At 39.8% G+C, this 18248-nt stretch overlaps 1 protein-coding gene across 2 annotated transcripts in view; it reads right to left on the bottom strand.

Moving 5' to 3' along the window:
- Positions 1-18248, bottom strand: part of LOC112934119 (S-adenosyl-L-methionine-dependent tRNA 4-demethylwyosine synthase TYW1) — a 201860-nt gene that overhangs the window by 153430 nt on the left and 30182 nt on the right. For both annotated transcript variants that reach the window (XM_026017508.2, XM_072752780.1), the window contains exons 8-9: positions 16373-16487; positions 11639-11691 (exon numbers count right to left, since the gene is read on the bottom strand). In XM_026017508.2, coding sequence (XP_025873293.1) covers positions 11639-11691; positions 16373-16487 — 168 coding nt within the window. The remainder of the gene's footprint in view (positions 1-11638; positions 11692-16372; positions 16488-18248) is intronic.

Raw genomic sequence — 18248 nt, 5'->3', positions numbered from 1 at the left:
GGGAAGGGGAAAGTAAAATAAGATGAAAACAGAGAGGGAGGCAAACCATAAGAGACTCTTAACTCTAGGAAACAAACTGAGGGTTCCTAGATGGGAGGTGGGATATTGTGCAAAGCTGGCCTCATTAAACAAATCAGTATTATTTTTTTTTAATTACTAGACTTAACAGACATAACCAGGCGAAATGTGAGATTAATCAGTTTTAATGGTCATTTGTAGACTAATTCAGGAAATACAATTATGTTCTGGGTATTAGATGAGATGAAGATTTACTGTAAATTAGAGATTCTTGTCCAGAAAAAAGACAGGTTATAAAACAGTCTGATCTCTCTATATATACAGTATGATCCCATTCAGGTTAAAATGAATATATATACATGGAAAGCTTAAGTATTATGGTGTTAGTGCTGAGGCTATAATGGAAATATGTTTTACTTTCTTTTTATTTCTCCCAATTTTCTCATTTTCTACAATGCATGGATAGTGTTTCTATAATAATAAATGATCACTCTTGAAATGAATCTGAACATGCATTTCACTGGGGCATTAGGGCCTTATGCTTAACATCTGTGTTGATTTAAAAACTGATAAATGCTTTCAGAGAGATGCAAAAAACCATCCAAAATTTTGTTGTGGAACCAAGAGTAGTCAAAGTTACTCGTTACAGGAAACAAGAAAAGCTGCTTTTCTTTAGGCAGTTATGAAAGATGAACAAAAAGTCTAGAACTGCACTATCCAATAGAGTAGCTACTAGCCATGTGTGGTCACTTAAGCTTAAATGAATTAAAACTAAATAAAATCTAAGATTCAGTTTTTTAGTCACACCAGCCACATTTCAAGTGTTCAAAAGCCATACGAGACTAGCAGCTGTATTACTTACATGGTCAGGCAGGTATGAGGTTAGATATCAAGAATTAGGTGTTAGGTATGTGGTTAGTATATCACACTGTATAGTGCAGATACAGGACATTGCCATCACTCCACAATGTCCCACTGGAGAGAGCTAAAGAGGTGGATGTAGGTATGTCTCCTCTCATCACTACCACCAGTACACCACTCACTCCATCGCTGCCTTCCATCCCTGGAACACCAACACCAGTTTATAGGTTCCCAAGGGGAAAATGCTTCAACCAGATTCCAGGGAAGCTGTGTGAATGGACAATTCTCCATGGTGGTTCTTTACCTCTTATTTCAGCTTTGGTTCCAGGCTATGTATTCAAGTATGTCTGTAGAGCAAACAGCCTTAGAGTATCTCCCTCCAGGGTAGAAGGCAGATTTGTTTCCTGTCCAGCATCACAAAGACAATGTCTAACCACCTCCTCCCACCCCATCCCACCCGCACACACCCCCAGCTAAAGGCTGGGCAGGTTTGCAAACAACCCTCTTATAAGGCCAGAGATTTCCTAACTTGAGGTTCCAGTTATAAGGTAAATCCACTGTGCATCCAGCATTCCCTGGGGCCCGCTTCCACATTACTTTCATAGCACTTGGGGGACACAGGAACCTATGTGAATATGACTTTCAAGCTGCCTGCTGTGCTTTGCCTTTGACCCAGAAGCTCTGTGTCCTCTGCCATCATCTATGAAACTCTGTGAGACTAACTTGCTAGTTTATAAGTAAAACAAAGTAGCATACTCCCCACAGTTTTTAAAAGTTAATACCATCACCTGGCTCCTTTGAGCTCCTCATGCCATAGAAATAAGAATTTTGTCAGGAACTAAGGGAATCTCTGGGGCATCTCTTAGGACTCATGAACAACAGGCAAAAGTTAAGGGCAGAGTGCAGGAGGGCCCCCTACTGACTCAACTCTTCACTGTCAGACTAGATCACCCGCCTGGTAAGGAACCATCATAACAGGCATTCACTGAGCACAAAGGAAATGTGACCTGCCTGGTAGAAGAAAGTTATAAATACCAACTACAACCGGATAACCAGGTGCAAACAAGGGTAGTTCTATATTATCTTTCCTCTCTCTCCTCCAACTACTTACATAGATAAGTAACCTTCTAATCTCATCCTCAGGTACAGGATTTTTAAAGGAATGGAGTGAATGAACATCGCCACCCCCCACCACCCCCACCCCCGCTGCATGAGTAGTGGCTGTAACAGATTAAGCAGAAGCAAATGTTTTGTTTATATTATTGTTTGTAAAAATAACTATTGGTATAAGGGTGTATACAGATGCTGAATATCCAGAGAGGTAGACTGTGCTGTGAATACTTGGTCTAAGCAGGGGCTAGAAGCCCCGGCATCACACTTCTCAGACTCCCTGTCTGAAGGAACTCCACCAAGGAGAGGCACTTATGCAAGATTTAGAATACAAAAAAGGAGAGACTATGATTCCTCTGTGGCAGCAGTTGACAGACACAAGGGCATATAGCAAACTTCAAGTCTGCAGCAGCTTCCAAGCGGGCTCCTGGGAAACATTGACTTTAATGCTGCAGCAGCTCAGGTCACTCGAAGCAGTGTCTTGTGAGGCCAGCGCTTTTCTATTTCCTTAAAGCCAGAAGCAGTTCTCTCTGACTTTCACTACCACAGGCCCTTCGATGGCTTTGTAAGCATTTAGTTAATTTACTTTATTAAATCCACTCTTGCTAAAATACCCAGGGTAGTTTCTGTTTTCCTGACACAGATGGGTAGGATTTGGTCAGGTGAAGATTACAGCGGGGAAGAGAAGTAGTGCACAATGTATGGAGGTAACAAGAGAAAAAAAAGTTGAACAAGTGCATCAAAGCTATACTATGCAGGCTCTTTCTTGGGTCCAGGACTTCATTCTACTAATTCTCCGACCCAACAAATGTTTACCTAGCAATTATTACACGCCAGGCTCTATTCTTATATTCAGAAGAAAAACAAAGAAAACAGCCTAAGCAGGTTGGCGTGGGACTGAGAGGGGAAGGATCAGAAGCAAAGGTCTGATCTAGTAAATGGCAGTAAGTGCTCCTGGGAAATTGCAAGCAGCGCAAGCCACTCTGCCGGAAGCTCTCTGATCAGAGAACTAAGAGAGCAGACAGAGACCACAGAGCTAGGGAGGAGCTTGGGCTCAGGGCATTGAAGGAATAGCAAGAAGGCTGGCATGGCTGGACTGAAGCGCTGAATATCACAAAGGGCTCTGGAGGCAAGAGGAAGGACGTCGGCTTTTATTCTGAGTGAGATGGGAACCCCTGGAAGTTCGAGTAAAAAAGTGACACGATCTCATCTATTGGGCTGCTGTGCAAAGAAAAGCCTAGAGAGGGACCAGGAAAAGCACTTAGATCACTGAAATAATATTAGGAACACATGTCAATGACATGGACCACGGCATAGCAGCCTAAGTGGTGAAAAGTAGTCACATTCTAGATATATCCAAAAAGAAAATTTGCTTGTGAACAAAATGTGGAGAGGGGAGAAAAAACAGAACAGGAGAGTAAGAGGAGACTCCCAGGTTTTTGGCCTGAGCCAATCATAGAGTTGTCATTAACTGACAGTATAGGGTGAAGTTAACAGATTCGGTCGAAAAACTCAGGAATTCAGTTTTTGATGTTAAGTTCAAGATTCTTATTACACATCCAAATTGGTGTGTTGAGTAAGAAGTAATGGAGAGGGATCCCTGGGTGGCGCAGCGGTTTAGAGCCTGCCTTTGGCTCAGGGCGCGATCCTGGAGACCCGGGATCGAATCCCATGTCGGGCTCCCGGTGCATGGAGCCTGCTTCTCCCTCTGCCTGTGTCTCTGCCTCTCTGTGTGTGTGTGTGTGTGTGACTATCGTAAATATATAAAAATTTAAAAAAAAAAAAGAAGAAGAAGAAGAAGAAGTAATGGAGAGCCACTATAAGCTTCTGAGAAGAGAGTAGCTGGAAGAGAAGTATACTTCAGAAACTAAGCTAGTTAATGTCAGATAAATTGGGCAGGGGAGGCAGAGTAAGGGGTTCACCGGCAACTGGCACTAGAGGGGGAGAAAACTAGCGACAGTGTTCAAAAGGACAACCTGAACTTTGGAGGGAGGCAATGAAAACAGACCAGGACAGAGGCTCTCAATAGGCTCAACACCACCCAATGGATGTATGGAAATCTGTGGAAATATTTTTGTAATTGAGATGGTTGGAAGGCACTACTAGCAACACACAGGTGGGGTCAATGGTGTTACATCTCCAGCAATGCTTAGGGTAAATCCCATGCCAAAAAAAAAAGGTCTCTACTGCCTTTCAAATGACTCACCAGACCTCCATAGTTGTGAAAAATCTAATTACAATGATCTGAACCTAGATTCCAACTTCATTTTGCTAATTTTCTGTACAAGTTTAGCATATGCTGAATTTTCCAGGAAAGCAGCTACCATGTAGAGTAAGAGAACATGCTCTTTTATGCATAACTTTCTCCAAGAAAGTGTCATCAGTTTGAAAAACAGAAATAACGCTGTTTTCTAGTATTAAGTCACCAGCAAGATATCTGTATCTGTGTTACATGGTATGACCCACAAATACATTACAGGAGAGATTCAATGTGCTTTTGGCAGACTTAAATATTAAGTTAATAGACATAAAATGGAGAATTCTTATGAGTCAAAGCTGTTTTAAAATTATTAATCATTCTATATATTGTTAATTTTTATAGCATAAGGGTAAGGTATCTAGCAATTAATTTTTTGAAATTGAACTTGTTTGTTTGTTTTGTTTTTTTGGAGGGGGTGTGGGGTTGCCTGCCATTTTAAAATCTTACTCTGAGATTGTCTCCAGAGGTCCAGCACACCTCTCTTGGCCACTCTTAGTACCATTTCTGCTTCTAACCCATCCTCTGTTCCTATTGTCACTTAGAGGGTATAGTCACCAAGGTTTTGAGATAGAACGTGAACCTCAACAAGATGTAGAATTTCAAGGCAGGAATTTTCTATGACTATTCATCTCTATTCTTCCCAAGTTACAACATGGGAAATTTTTCTTTCTTAACACTTATAAACAAGACAGGACTCATTTGCCAGTACATTTTAACTTCTCATTTTTCTAATTTGATAGTCTGTAATTGGTTAGTATGTTAGCCCCCTACTTCAATTAGGGTTATTTCCCTCTTTCTGTTATTATACCTAAATAAGTCTGGCTTATTATTACTTCTTGTGCGGAATAACCCCTAATCTATTCCTCTCTCAACTATAAACTTGTCCATTATAAGCAGGTGTGAGCAGTTCCTATTTCACTACCTTCTAATGCAGCAGTGCCTAAGCACTTTGTACAGAAATACAAACTATCTTAATACAAAAAAATCCTTTTTTTCTCTCACAGCTAGAGCAGAACACAGGGCTTTTTAAATTATATATGTGAAATTATATTTATAAATCTGTGAATTTAATCCAGCAACAGTAAAAGGGATATTATAAAACACTGGCTAGGGGATCCCTGTGTGGCTCAGCGATTTAGAGCCTGCCTTTGGCCCAGGGCGCAATCCTGGAGATCCGGGATCAAGTCCCACATCGGGCTCCCTGCATGGAGCCTGCTTCTCCCTCTGCCTGTGTCTCTGCCTCTCTCTCTAACATAAATAAATAAATAAATCTTTAAAAATAAATAAATAAATCTTAAAAAAAAAAAAAACACTGGCTATAAGCATAAGGCATCAAGTCTGACATTACTGAAAATCACTGGATTTTAAGAGACAGATACTAGATGCTAAAAGGGTTTTAAAAAAAAAAAAAGTTGAGCACAAGAGTATGCTGAATGAGAGAAGGTGCTGGAAGTGTCATTAGAATGTTCATGCCCTTGAGGGTGAAGGCAGAAAAACGGCGGTGAAAAAAGGAGGGAGAGATTCTCAAATATTCATAAACAATAGCAACAGGACTATTCTTCAGATGCTATTGAAAGAACACTCAGAGAAATGCTGAGAAGATAGGATATTCTGAAAACAGCAAGGGCAGGAGAAGTGGGCTCCCTGTGAAGGAGGGCCATCAAAGGCACTGAGGCACCAAACCAAGGTCAGCTGTGGATTATGGCATTTAGGGAGAAAGAGGAAGACCAGAGGTTCTTTCCTTGCCAGATATGAGAAGAGGCAGGACACACAGAAATTAAGGGTAGAAAGACTGACATTAGGAAGTAGTAGTGATGGGGGAACAGAGGGCTAGCTGAGGACAAAGCACAAGCATGGAGCAGCACAAGTCCTTGAAACAAGCAGAGGGACATTCCTCTAGGGACTCAACTACCTCACTGTTCATACTTTGCTAAGGGCAAAAGGCAATCTTAGCCTGACCCCCAGGTTCCTGTAAGTCTACTGTAACATATAAAACCCTGTTTAAAAAACTTCTTTTATCTCTAAATCCCCCAAGATACGTGTTGGCAATCATCCTCCAAGTACATGGCCCACCAATAAACATCAGAAGGGTCTCATGACTAAGGCTTTATTAGACAGTAATAAATGACCTTTTCTCAACAATAAATAGCTAACCTCCTCAAGGTCCTGGAAACCTAGCTTCCAAAATTCCTTAGATAGTACACTCTCAGGATGCCTGGGTGGCTCAGCAGTTGAGCAGTTGAGCTCAGGTTGAGCGGCTGCCTTCGGCTCAGGGCATGATCCTGGTAGGGGATTGAGTCCCACATCGGGCTCCCTGCATGGAGCCTGCTTCTCCCTCTGCCTGTGTCTCTCTGCCTTCTCTATGTCTCTCATGAATAAATAAATAAATTCTTTAAAAAAAAAAAAAAAAAAAGAGTACGCTATCTCCAAACCCCGCCCAACTCCCAGGTCCCCGCCGCGCGTGGGGACCGGGGTCCGGCGCGGAGAGCCCCTCGTCCGGGGAAAGGGGGCCGCCCCCTCGCCCGTCACGCAACGCACGTTCATGGGGAAACTGGTGCTAAACCATTCCTAGACGACCTGCTTCTGGGTCGGGGTTTGGTGCGTAGCAGAGCAGCTCAACCTTGTGTTTTGCTGCCTAATTTGTTTCTCACTGAGCTAATAAACACCAAGCACCTTTAAAAAAAAAAAAAAAAATCAGCCACCCCCACAGGCCTGGGCAGCAGCTCTTCCTGCCCACAGGTTCTGTTCCAGGGCTTTAATAAAACCACCATTCTGCACCAAAGACATCTCAAGAATTCTTTCTTGGTCATCGGCTCCAGACCTTACCTATATACCTATATTCCAAAACCTCATCAGGAGTGTGAACTGAGGGTAGAAATTTTTAAGAACAGGAATAAGGAACATAAGAAAGTCAAGCATGCCTGGAGATGAAAGTTGGTTTTCTTTAGAATGGCCATTTGGTTATTTGAGCTAACCAAAACCACAATTAAGAATAACTCTTTAAAAAAAAAAAAAAAAAGAATAACTCTTTGTGGGGAACACCTTCTGTGGGACAGGACAGGTTGGGAAAAGGCCTAGAAGATGGCAGTGGAGGGCCTAGAACACCAGGAGCCAAGTTACCGGAAGCCTGGCTCCTGGTGACACAGCTGCCACGGGAGAGTCAAACCACACACATGATAAAGAACCAGCATCCAGGGGATCCCTGGGTGGCTCAGCAGTTTAGCGCCTGCCTTTGGCCCAGGGCGTGATCCTGGAGACCAGGGATCGAGTCCCACATCGGGGTCCCTGCATGGAACCTGCTTCTCCCTCTGCCTGTGTGTCTCTGCCTCTCTGTGTGTGTGTGTCTCTCATGAATGAATGAATGAATGAATAAATAAATAAATAAATAAATCTATCTTTTAAAAAAAAAAAAGAACCAGCATCCAGAACACATAAACAACTCTTATAACTCACCAGTATAAAGTCAAATAACCCAATGTTAAAGGCCAAGGATCTGAATAGACATTTCTCCAAAGAAGACTCACAAATGGCCAGTAAGTACATGTAAATGGATGTTTACATTACATTACATGTAATGTTTGTCATTAAGGGAAATGCAAATGTAAATCAAAATCACTATAAAATAACCATTTGACACCCACTAGGATGGCTATAAAAAAAAGATGGAAAACAACAAATGTTATTAGCAGGTTGTGAAGAAACTGGGACCTGGTACACTGCAGGTAGGAACATAAAATATAGTAGTACAGCCACTTTGGAAAATAGTTTTGCAATCTCTCAAATGATTTAAACATAGTTACCAGGACCCTCAAATTCCACTCATAGGTACATAACCAAAGCACATAAAAACATGTCCACATGAACATTTATACATATAATGATGTTCATAGAAGTATCATTCATAATATCCTGATGGACAAGAACAAAATAGAATATATCTACACGTAGAATGGGGAATATCTGGGATGCCTCAGTGGCTCAGCAGTTGAGCATCTGCCTTTGACTCAGGGTGTGATGCGTGGGTCCAGAATCGAGTCTCACATCAGGCTCCCTGCATGGAACCTGCTTCTCCCTCTGCCTGTGTCTCTGCTTCTCTCTCTGTGTGTGTCTCTCATGAATAAAGTCTTAAAAAAAAAAAAAAAAGAATAGGGATATCTAAACATATCTACACGTAAAAAGGAATGTAATATTAACATATATCACATGGATGTACCTTGAAAACATGCTAAATGAGAGAAGCTAGACACAAAAAGCCACATAATGCATGAACATCCCCGTTAGGGGAATTTATAGAGGTAGTAAGTAGATTAATGGTGGTTTAGGGCGGGAAGAAGAAGGAAGAATGAAGATTCACTGTTAATGGGTACATGACTTCTTTCACGGGAACAAAAATATTATAAACTCAGACTGTGATAGTTTGCACAGCCCTATGAATATATTAAAACTCATTCAACTATACACTTTAAATGTGGGAGCTGTAGGATAGGTAAATTATATTTCAATAAAGCTATTTAAAAATACCATCTTGGCATGCCTGGGTGGTTCAGTCGGTGAAGCATCTGCCTTCAACTCAGGTCATGATCCGTGGCTCCTGGGATTGAACCAGGGCATCAAACTCAGCAGGGAGCCTGCTTCTTCCTCTGCCTCTCCCCCAACTTGTGCTTTCTCTCTCTCTCTCTCAAATAAATAAAATAAAAATACCATCTTATTTGTACCCATGGGATTTTAATTTATGGAAGTGACTGAGTGGCAGCCAACCTGTAGAGGTCAATGCCAACAAAAGAAGAATATACTACCTACATTTCCCAAGACAAGGGGGCACCCACACCACACAGGGTGACAGAGGAGCAGCAGGATTGTTCAGGAGGCAAAAAGAAGAGCAAGGGGAAAACCTAGGCCAGATCTTTTATTGAAGTCTCTGCAGGACAGGCAAGGCAAGACAGGGTAAACAATGGGATTGGCTTGTTTTAATAATTCAAACTATAGCACGTTCTTTAGTTGTCTGGTACCTGGCCCTGGGATAATGTAGAGCACAGAAAATACTGGCATGGTGTGTGAGTTAGATAAGGAGGTAACTGAAGGCTGCAGATTCAGGATTGGTTGATTAGTATATGAAAGGTATATTCTAGGCAAGCTGTTATCTTTAGGAATTAGCTAGCCCTGGGAGGGATGATTTCTTCTCAGGTCTGTAAGGCCCCCAAAAGCCAGAGCATCAAGAATACAGAAGATAAGAAAATATAGTTAATATAACTGGCCCTGTGATGAATGGATGCCAAATAGACAAATACAGAATCTAAGGAAACAAAACAAATATATACAATAGAAATTCATAGGCTGATTCTAAAATCTATATGGAAATGCAAAGTACCCAGAAAAGCGGAAACTATCTTATAAATTTAAAAAACCAAGACAGAGGGCAGCCCCGGTGGCACAGCGGTTTAGCGCCGCCTGTAGCCCGGGGTGTGATCCTGGAGACCCAGGATCAAGTCCCGCGTCGGGCTTCCTGCATGGAGCCTGCTTCCCCCTCTGCCTGTGTCTCTGCCTCTGTTTTGCTCTCTCTGAATGAATGAATGAATGAATGAATGAATGAATGAATGAATAAATAAATAAATAAATAAATCTATCTTGAAAAACAAAAAACAAGACAGAGAACTTATACTGCAAAACTTTAGACTTATCAAGACAATGTGATATTGGCATAAGGATAGACAGACAAATAGAACAGAATAAGGAGTCCTAAAACGGGCCTACTCATAGACAGATGACTGATATTTTACAAAGGCCTAAAGTAATTCAAAGGTAAAAGAAAATTCTTTTCAACAAATGGTGCTAAAAGACCTGAATATCCACATGGGGGACAAGGGAAGGAATGAATATTGACCTTTATCTCACACCATTCATAAAAATCAATTCAAGATGAAATCAAAGACCTAAACATAGTAGTTAAAACTATAAATGAAGCTTCCAGAAAAAAAAAAAAAAACCACAGAGTATCTTTGTGACCTTCAAGTCGGCAAAGATCTCTTAATATAAATAAATAAATAAATAAATAAATAAATAAATAAATAAAACTAAACAAACCAAAAAAGAAAAAAAAACTAAAAAGAACAAAATGCACTAACCATTAAAAAAAAAAAAAGATAACTGGACTTCACTCAAATTTAAAACTTCAAAAGATACCATCAGGGAAATGAAAAAAGGAAGCCACAGATTAGGAGAAAATATTCACAATGCATATTGGGCAAAAGACTCATTTCAACAAGATAGGAGGAACTCCTACAAATCAACAATATAAAGTCAAACAACATAATTTGGGCAATATACATTTCACAAATAGAACAGCCAATGTGCACATGAAAAGACGTACCTCATCATCAGTAGTCATCAACAAAATTCAAGTTTAAACCACAATACCACATGTCACTCACTAGAACGGCTAAAATTAAAGACTTTCAATACCACCGGGTGGTGAGACAATGTTCCAACAGGAACTTTCAGAAATTGTCAATCCAAGTATAAAATAGCGCAGCCACACTGAAAATAGGGAGTTTCTCACAAGAGCAAAATATATACATACCTAGCAATTCCCACTTCGGGATGTACCTAAACAAACTGAAGTATATGTTCATAACACAGTGTTGTATAAGAATGTTCATGGAAGTTTTATTTGTAATAGCCAAAAACTAAAAGCAACCCACTGTCTAGCAACAGATTAAAAACTGTGGTACGCTCACACTATTATATAGTACTCTGCAATAAAAATAAATAAATTACTGATACATACTACAACATGGACGAATCTCAGAAACATTATGCTGAGTTTAAGAATCCACTTGCAGGGGATCCCTGGGTGGCGCAGCGGTTTGGCGCCTGCCTTTGGCCCAGGGCGCGATCCTGGAGACCCGGGATCGAGTCCCACGTCGGGCTCCCGGTGCATGGAGCCTGCTTCTCCCTCTGCCTGTGTCTCTGCCCCCCTCTCTCTCTCTGTGACTATCATAAATAAATGAAAAAAAAAAAAAAAAAAGAATCCACTTGCAAAAAAATACACATTATGATTCCATTCATATGAAATTCTAGAACAGGCAAAACTAACCTAGTGATGGCAACTAGAACTGTTTCCTGGCTCTGAGAGAGAGGCTACTGGCTAGAAATGGACGCAAATGAACTTACCAGGATGAGGAAAATGGCCGACACATTTCTTAATTTGGGTGGTGGAGAAAAGGTTTTTATTACATCCATCAATATATGCTGAACTTGTTTAACAGATTCACTCAAAATCATTACATTACATGTAAATTGTACCTTTAAATGGTAAAATTCATTGGCTGCATATCATAGCCATACAAAAGTTGCATAAAACAGAAATAACATTTAAATAAAAATAAATACCTTTGTCCATCTGCAAAGCTTCACCCCAGAGTGGCTCCCAATCAACTGATAACCTGAACAGAAAAACAAGGAACACAAAATTGAATTGATTCAAAACCTTATATAAAAGGTGATTTTAAAACTTTAACAAAATCATTTTTCTTTCCTTAAATAATGGCAGACAACAACCGAGTGGCAGAAAACATTAAAAGTTTAATTCACCAGGATGATAAAACATCCTAAAATGTATATGCATCTAATGACACAGATTGAAAATATATAAAGAAACAATAGGCTAATCCAAAATCACAGAGTAAGATTTTAACATCTTTCAGTATCTAACAGATCCCACAAAAACTCAATAGAGCCCTAAAACCTATGCAACACAGGAAACATGATCAAGAACACAGAGTGCTGCATTCAACAACTACAGAATGTACATGCTTTTGGAGGACCTAAGGAAACTTTGTAAAAATAAGCCAAATGCTGGGCCATAAAGCAAAAAAAAAAAAAAGGCAAGTAACAATACACTTCAAATGAACAACTGGGGAACTCTTATCAGTAATCTCTGAAAAAAAGATGAAGAATCAGATAGGCAAAGGGATTAAAATAAAGAAATACTGCCCCAAGAAGAGAAAAATAAAATTCTAGGAATCATAACTCACATGAATTCTCAGCACCATTTCCACAACCTAGTATTCAAATTTGTGAGACAAAGAAGACATGAAAAGCATGGAAAAGCCATGCCAAAGTAATCACATTTCCTTTTTTAATAAACTAGTAGAGCAAACAAGTAGAACATTCTGATTTCAGAAAGCATTTAATAAAGTTTCTCACAAGGCTTCAACTAATAAGCCACAATTATGAGTCTCTTGTACAAAAAGACTCTTGACTTGCAGATAAATGAAGCAAATGGAGAAATACAGTCTGGATGATAGCGTAAGTGGATCGGTGGCTGGTTAAACATCCATATTCAAAGTATGATGATTTATGAAACAATGTCAATTTGGATTACAAGTCTCTAGTGGCAATATTATAGGGCTTTGTCTTTTATCCTCTTCCACGTTTATGTAAACATCTTGCATATAAATAAAGTACTGTCTATCTATTTGAAGATGGAACTAGTGTAACTGAATAACTAAACTCAGATGCAGAATAAGCATTTAAAAAAATCCCAAAGATATCAGGAAGGGAGACAGAACATAAAGACTCCTAACTCGGGGAAACGAACTAGGGGTGGTGGAAGGGGGGAGGAGGGCGGGTGTTGGAGGGGAATGGGTGACGGGCACTGAGGTGGACACTTGACGGGATGAGCACTGGGTGTTTTTCTGTATGTTGGTAAATTGAACACCAATAAAAATTAATTTAAAAAAAAAAAAAATCCCAAAGAAAATTCTAGTTCTCCTGGATTCCTACATTATATGTTGTTCATACCATTATCATAGAAATCACACTGTTTTATTGGTTCCTTATATCCTTCTCTTCCAACATACATAGGGTTTTACAAATTTTGCATTTATGTAGGTATGAGGAAAACTGCAAAGTACAGGATGGATAGACCTATGGCTGACCACAATGCCAAGATAAGCCAAAATATGCAGGTGCTAAAAATCACAGCACACAATTCTGTTCTAACCAAGATTAAGTAACAGAGGATTTACTCTCCCACCTGAAATGCCAAAAATGGGACAAAATACATGAACCAGTAGTTTCCAAGACATGAAACATCAGGCAACAAGGGGCAGTAATCTCAGGGAAATGGGAAATACACAAGGTGAGCCCTACCATTACCAGAGCTTACTACCTTAAAAGTTTCCAGGCCATGCAGCAGGAAGAGGCAATTCAAGCACAGTAGTATTCTCTCTGAGCTGAGGACATGGGAGCAAGAGTCCAAGGGAGCCCACATGGCTAGAGCTTGCAGAGAGTCAAATGCTACATAGAAATTAAACTCAAGAATCCGCAGAAGACTCCTAGAAATATCTAGTTGAGTACTGCTTAGTGCATGCATATGTGAGAGAAAAACTCACCAAGAATGGGAAAGAACCATCTGAAAGGACTAGAGGCACGCCTGGTGCTCACAGCCTGCTGGGAACTGTGCCTGTTCATACCAGTCAGAAGCTTAAGATTCACAAGGCACTGAGCAGAGTACACAGAAGTGTTTTGCCCCAACAGTCAGAAATAATTAGCCATATACTGAATCAGCAGCTCTGGTCTCACTTAACAAGTCATAGAAGCCAGATTAAAAGGCTCAAACTGTTTCCAAGTAACTGCTCTTCATCCTAAAACAAAGCTTAAGAATGTTTATAGGAATACAAAAATATCGAGCACCCAGTAAGCTAAAATTAGATCTGGCATCCAATCAAAGATTACCAAGCATGCAACATGATCAATGAGGAAATTACCCAGCAACCAAACTGATACAGACATGATGTAGATGTTGGAAGTACATTACAACAGTTGTAATTTGTAGGCTCAAAAAGTTAAATAGAGACATGGAGACTATAAAAAGACCCAAACTCATATTCTACAGATGAAAACTATAGATGTCTAAGCTGAAAAACACATTGGGTAGAATTAATGGAAGATCAGACATTAAAGAAGAAAAGATTACTAAATTATACCTGAAAACACAGCAACAGAAGCTGTGCAAAAATGAAAAGTGGAACAGAAAAAAAGAATTTTGAACAATGAAAAGAGCACCAGTGAGCTATAGGTCAGATTCATGTCACTGAAGTCTCCAAGGAAGAGGACAGAGAGGCAGTGACAGAAAAACATTTGAATAAATAATGACCAAAATTTGTCCAAATTTGATTCGAACTATAAATCCACAAAACCAAGAAGCCAACAAATCTCAAGTCAAGCAACATGAAGAAAACTACATTGAAACACATTATAACTAACTTGCTCAAAATCAGTAATTAAGAGAAGATCTGAAAGGCAGCCAGGGGGTAAAAACATTACATTCAAAGGAACAAATGAAAGCTGAGAACACATCATCAGAAGCAATGGGGTCGGGATCCCTGGGTGGCGCAGCGGTTTAGCGCCTGCCTTTGGCCCAGGGCGCGATCCTGGAGACCCAGGATCGAATCCTACGTCGGGCTCCCGGTGCATGGAGCCTGCTTCTCCCTCTGCCTGTGTCTCTGCCTCTCTCTCTCTCTCTATCATAAGTAAATAAATAAATAAATAAAAAGAAGCAATGGGGTCAAGTAGACAGTGGAACAACTGTAAAGCGCCAAAAGAAAAAAAAGTTGTCAACTGACAAGTCCACATCCATCAAACAACATCCTTCAAAAATGAAGGCAAAGGGATCCCTGGGTGGCGCAGCGGTTTGGCGCCTGCCTTTGGCCCAGGGCGCGATCCTGGAGACCCGGGATCGAATCCCAAGTCGGGCTCCCGGTGCATGGAGCCTGCTTCTCCCTCTGCCTGTGTCTCTGCCTCTCTCTCTCACTGTGTGCCTATCATAAATAAATAAAAAATTAAAAAAAAAAATGAAGGCAAAATAAAGCCTTTTTCAGATACACAATAGCTGAAATAATTCACCAAAAACCCCACACTACACGAAATGCTAAACAAAGCCCTTCAGGCAGAAGGAAAAGCTTGCCAGAGAGAACACAGACCTATGCAAAGGAATAAAAAGCACCAAAAGTGCTAAGTCCATATGCAAAATCTTTACTAATAATTTAAATGTTTAAGAGATCACTGACTATTCAAACTAAAATAACAATGTAGTGTAGGTTTATAACATACGTAAAAGTAAAACATATAATCTTTGCTTAGAAGTTGGCAAGGGGAAAACAGATTACTACTGAAGTTTCTTCTGTATACGAAGTGGACTAAGATCTCAAAGATACACTGTGATATGATTCAGAGATAGAGTGTAAAACCTCAAAACGCGAAATAAGAACACAGTGGTATAACTAATAAGCCAATAAGGATGTAAAATTGAATCATAAAAAAAAACAATCTAAAGAAGGTAGAAAACAGGAATATAAGAAATCAAAGTACACAAGACGAGTAGAAAATAAGCAGCTAAATTAAAGGTTTAAACCTAGCAAAAAATCATTCTAAATGGTCTGAACATACTAAAAAGATTACACACACACACATGCATATATACATATGATCTGAATACTCCTGTCTGACTGATGGCTGATGGCTCCTTGAAGGAGATGCTGTATCATGTTTCTCTGCATTGCCAGAACTATCACATCAAAGATTCTCAAGAATACAGAATGACGGGAATGACGGCAAGAAGTCAATCTACTGACTCCCAACTGACCAGTCTTTCTTCTACAGGAAATCAATATTATTATTTGTTCTCAAGTTATAGTCTCCTTAGTAAGCTATGCCCACAAAACCCCAGATACACTTCTACATAAAACATTTCTAATTGACCCAGCCTAGTATCAATGTAAGCTTTTCTCTGCTTTTAACAATTTCCCCTTCATGAACAATGATTTGTAAAGAAGCCTATGATGGCATTTTCCGCCTGCATACCTGAACCGAACTGATGCTAACATCCCAATAAACCAAGCAGAGGGGAAATGTGCTGGCCAGCAGCCAACACACAAGTGACCCACAGGAAGAAGAGGGGCTCCTGCAACAGCAACAGAGTGACACAGCTGCTGGGCTAACCACAGGACATCCTAAACCTTCTTTCCTCTTTGCAATCCCTATTCTAGCCTTCCTCATTTAGGTATTCCATTAAAAGGCTTAAAGGGTAGTACTGTGATAGCACTTCTTGAGGATTTTCACCTTGTTTAGTGAGGGCTTCTCGGAGAGCAGGGGTTATCATAGTTCTTCTTTCACTGTCTTCATTCTTCACAGTGTTCCTGACCAAACTACTTTTCTCCTGTTCCTCCTTTTCTCTCTGTATTAAAATTAAAAGAACAAAATTCAGAACTGGCAGTGAGCAATGAGCGTAACAGCACACCAACTACAAACACAGGGCATGGATGGGAGGGCTCACCACGCCACCCTGGCCAACAACCCAGTCTCCTCCAAAGTGATTACGTTCCCAGTCACACAATGATTGGAAGACCTGCCAGTCTTATTTTTCTTTCTCTTTCCAAAAACATAACTACACAGTCAAACACATGCACCCACAAAACATAAATCAACAATCCACTTATCTAGATGTCAATTATTTTTAGCAATCTGAGTACAGACAGCTGCCAAAATTCATCAAGTTATTTCTCTGAATTTCAATTTCCTCACCTGAAAAAGGAGGAAAGTAACATCTGGGAGCAGGAAGATTAAGATTAAAAGAAATAAATCACCAGGCACTATGCCTGATATACAACTGAATTCAATAAAATGTAAGATTGCTGGTTATTATATCTGCAAACACCCAAAACAAGTCAAAATAGTGCTTGGAGCTGCTCAACCATTTGACCAGAGACCAAATTACTCCTCCACCTGCCACCCCAATGGCTCCTTCTAGAAGATCTGGTGGGAAAAATATGTCTTCAGTGAAAAAAAGAAATCTGAAGGATAATATAACACTGTGTTTCCTCTTGACTTTGGCCCTAGAAAATTCAGCAGCACACGGATAACTGTGTAAAGACTCACATCATGCTTATCTTGAATTCTCAGCAAGTGGCTTCATACTACATGATGACCTTCACCCTTTACACTCATTCCGTCCATTTATTTAAGATTGATTTATTTATTCATGAGAGATACAGAGAGAGAGGCAGAGACATAGGCAGAGGAAGAAGCAGACTCCCTACAGGGAGCCTGATGTGGGACTTGATCCCAGGACCCCAGGATTGCACCCTGAACAGAAGGTGGATGTTCAACCACTGAGCCACATTTCTTCCACTTTTTAAATCTTACCATACATACGTTCTTTTTTTAAGTTACCTCAATCTGCAAGGTGGTAGAATGCTAATCAATAATTCCAAGGCGATACATGTCTTTAGACATTTACACTTTAGAAGAGACACTAACCAGACCTTACTAAGAGCAATATAATTCAAAAATGCAGTATAATTCTTAGAATTCTTACTAAGAATGCAATATAATTCACCTTGGCAGTGGCCCCACCACCAAGCCCATTTCTAATCCCCAGTCCCTAGTCAATCAGTAAGCAGACCTACAGTAAATCCTTTCTACCTAAAAGTGAAAACACCTGACAGATCACAGGATGCCTCAAATCTGCAGCCAACTAATACAGAAGGGAGAATGATCTGTGTTTGAAGCTGGACAAGTGACAGGGATTTACTGTATCATTCTGTCTGCTTTTGGGAACATTCGAAGTTCTCTATACAAAATAAATTTAAAAAAAATAAATTTAAAAAAAGAAATAGAAAAGTAAACCAATGAAATTTGGAGTTAACTTCTCTACCTTCTCTGTGACTTTAAGGATTAGCTCCAAAATTGGAAGTCACTGAAAAAGTACTTTAGAGACTCAAAGGTATCAAATGAGAAACAATAAACCCACAGTTAGTTCTCTGTCCTAAAGTCAGCATACTTAATTACTAAATATAATCAAAATGCAAAGCTAATGAACAATTTTGCTTCTGGTAATACAATTCTCAGAACCAAAAATTGTATAAACAAACATCAATGATTTGTTCTCATCCATTATAAAAGCAATCAGTTTAATGCTGGGTATTTTATTAAAAAC

This window comes from Vulpes vulpes, chromosome 3 (genome assembly GCF_048418805.1).
Source record: "Vulpes vulpes isolate BD-2025 chromosome 3, VulVul3, whole genome shotgun sequence".
Lineage (NCBI taxonomy): Eukaryota > Metazoa > Chordata > Mammalia > Carnivora > Canidae > Vulpes > Vulpes vulpes.
The sequence above is the reverse complement of the archived record's forward strand: the minus strand, read 5'-3'. Positions and strand labels throughout refer to the sequence as shown.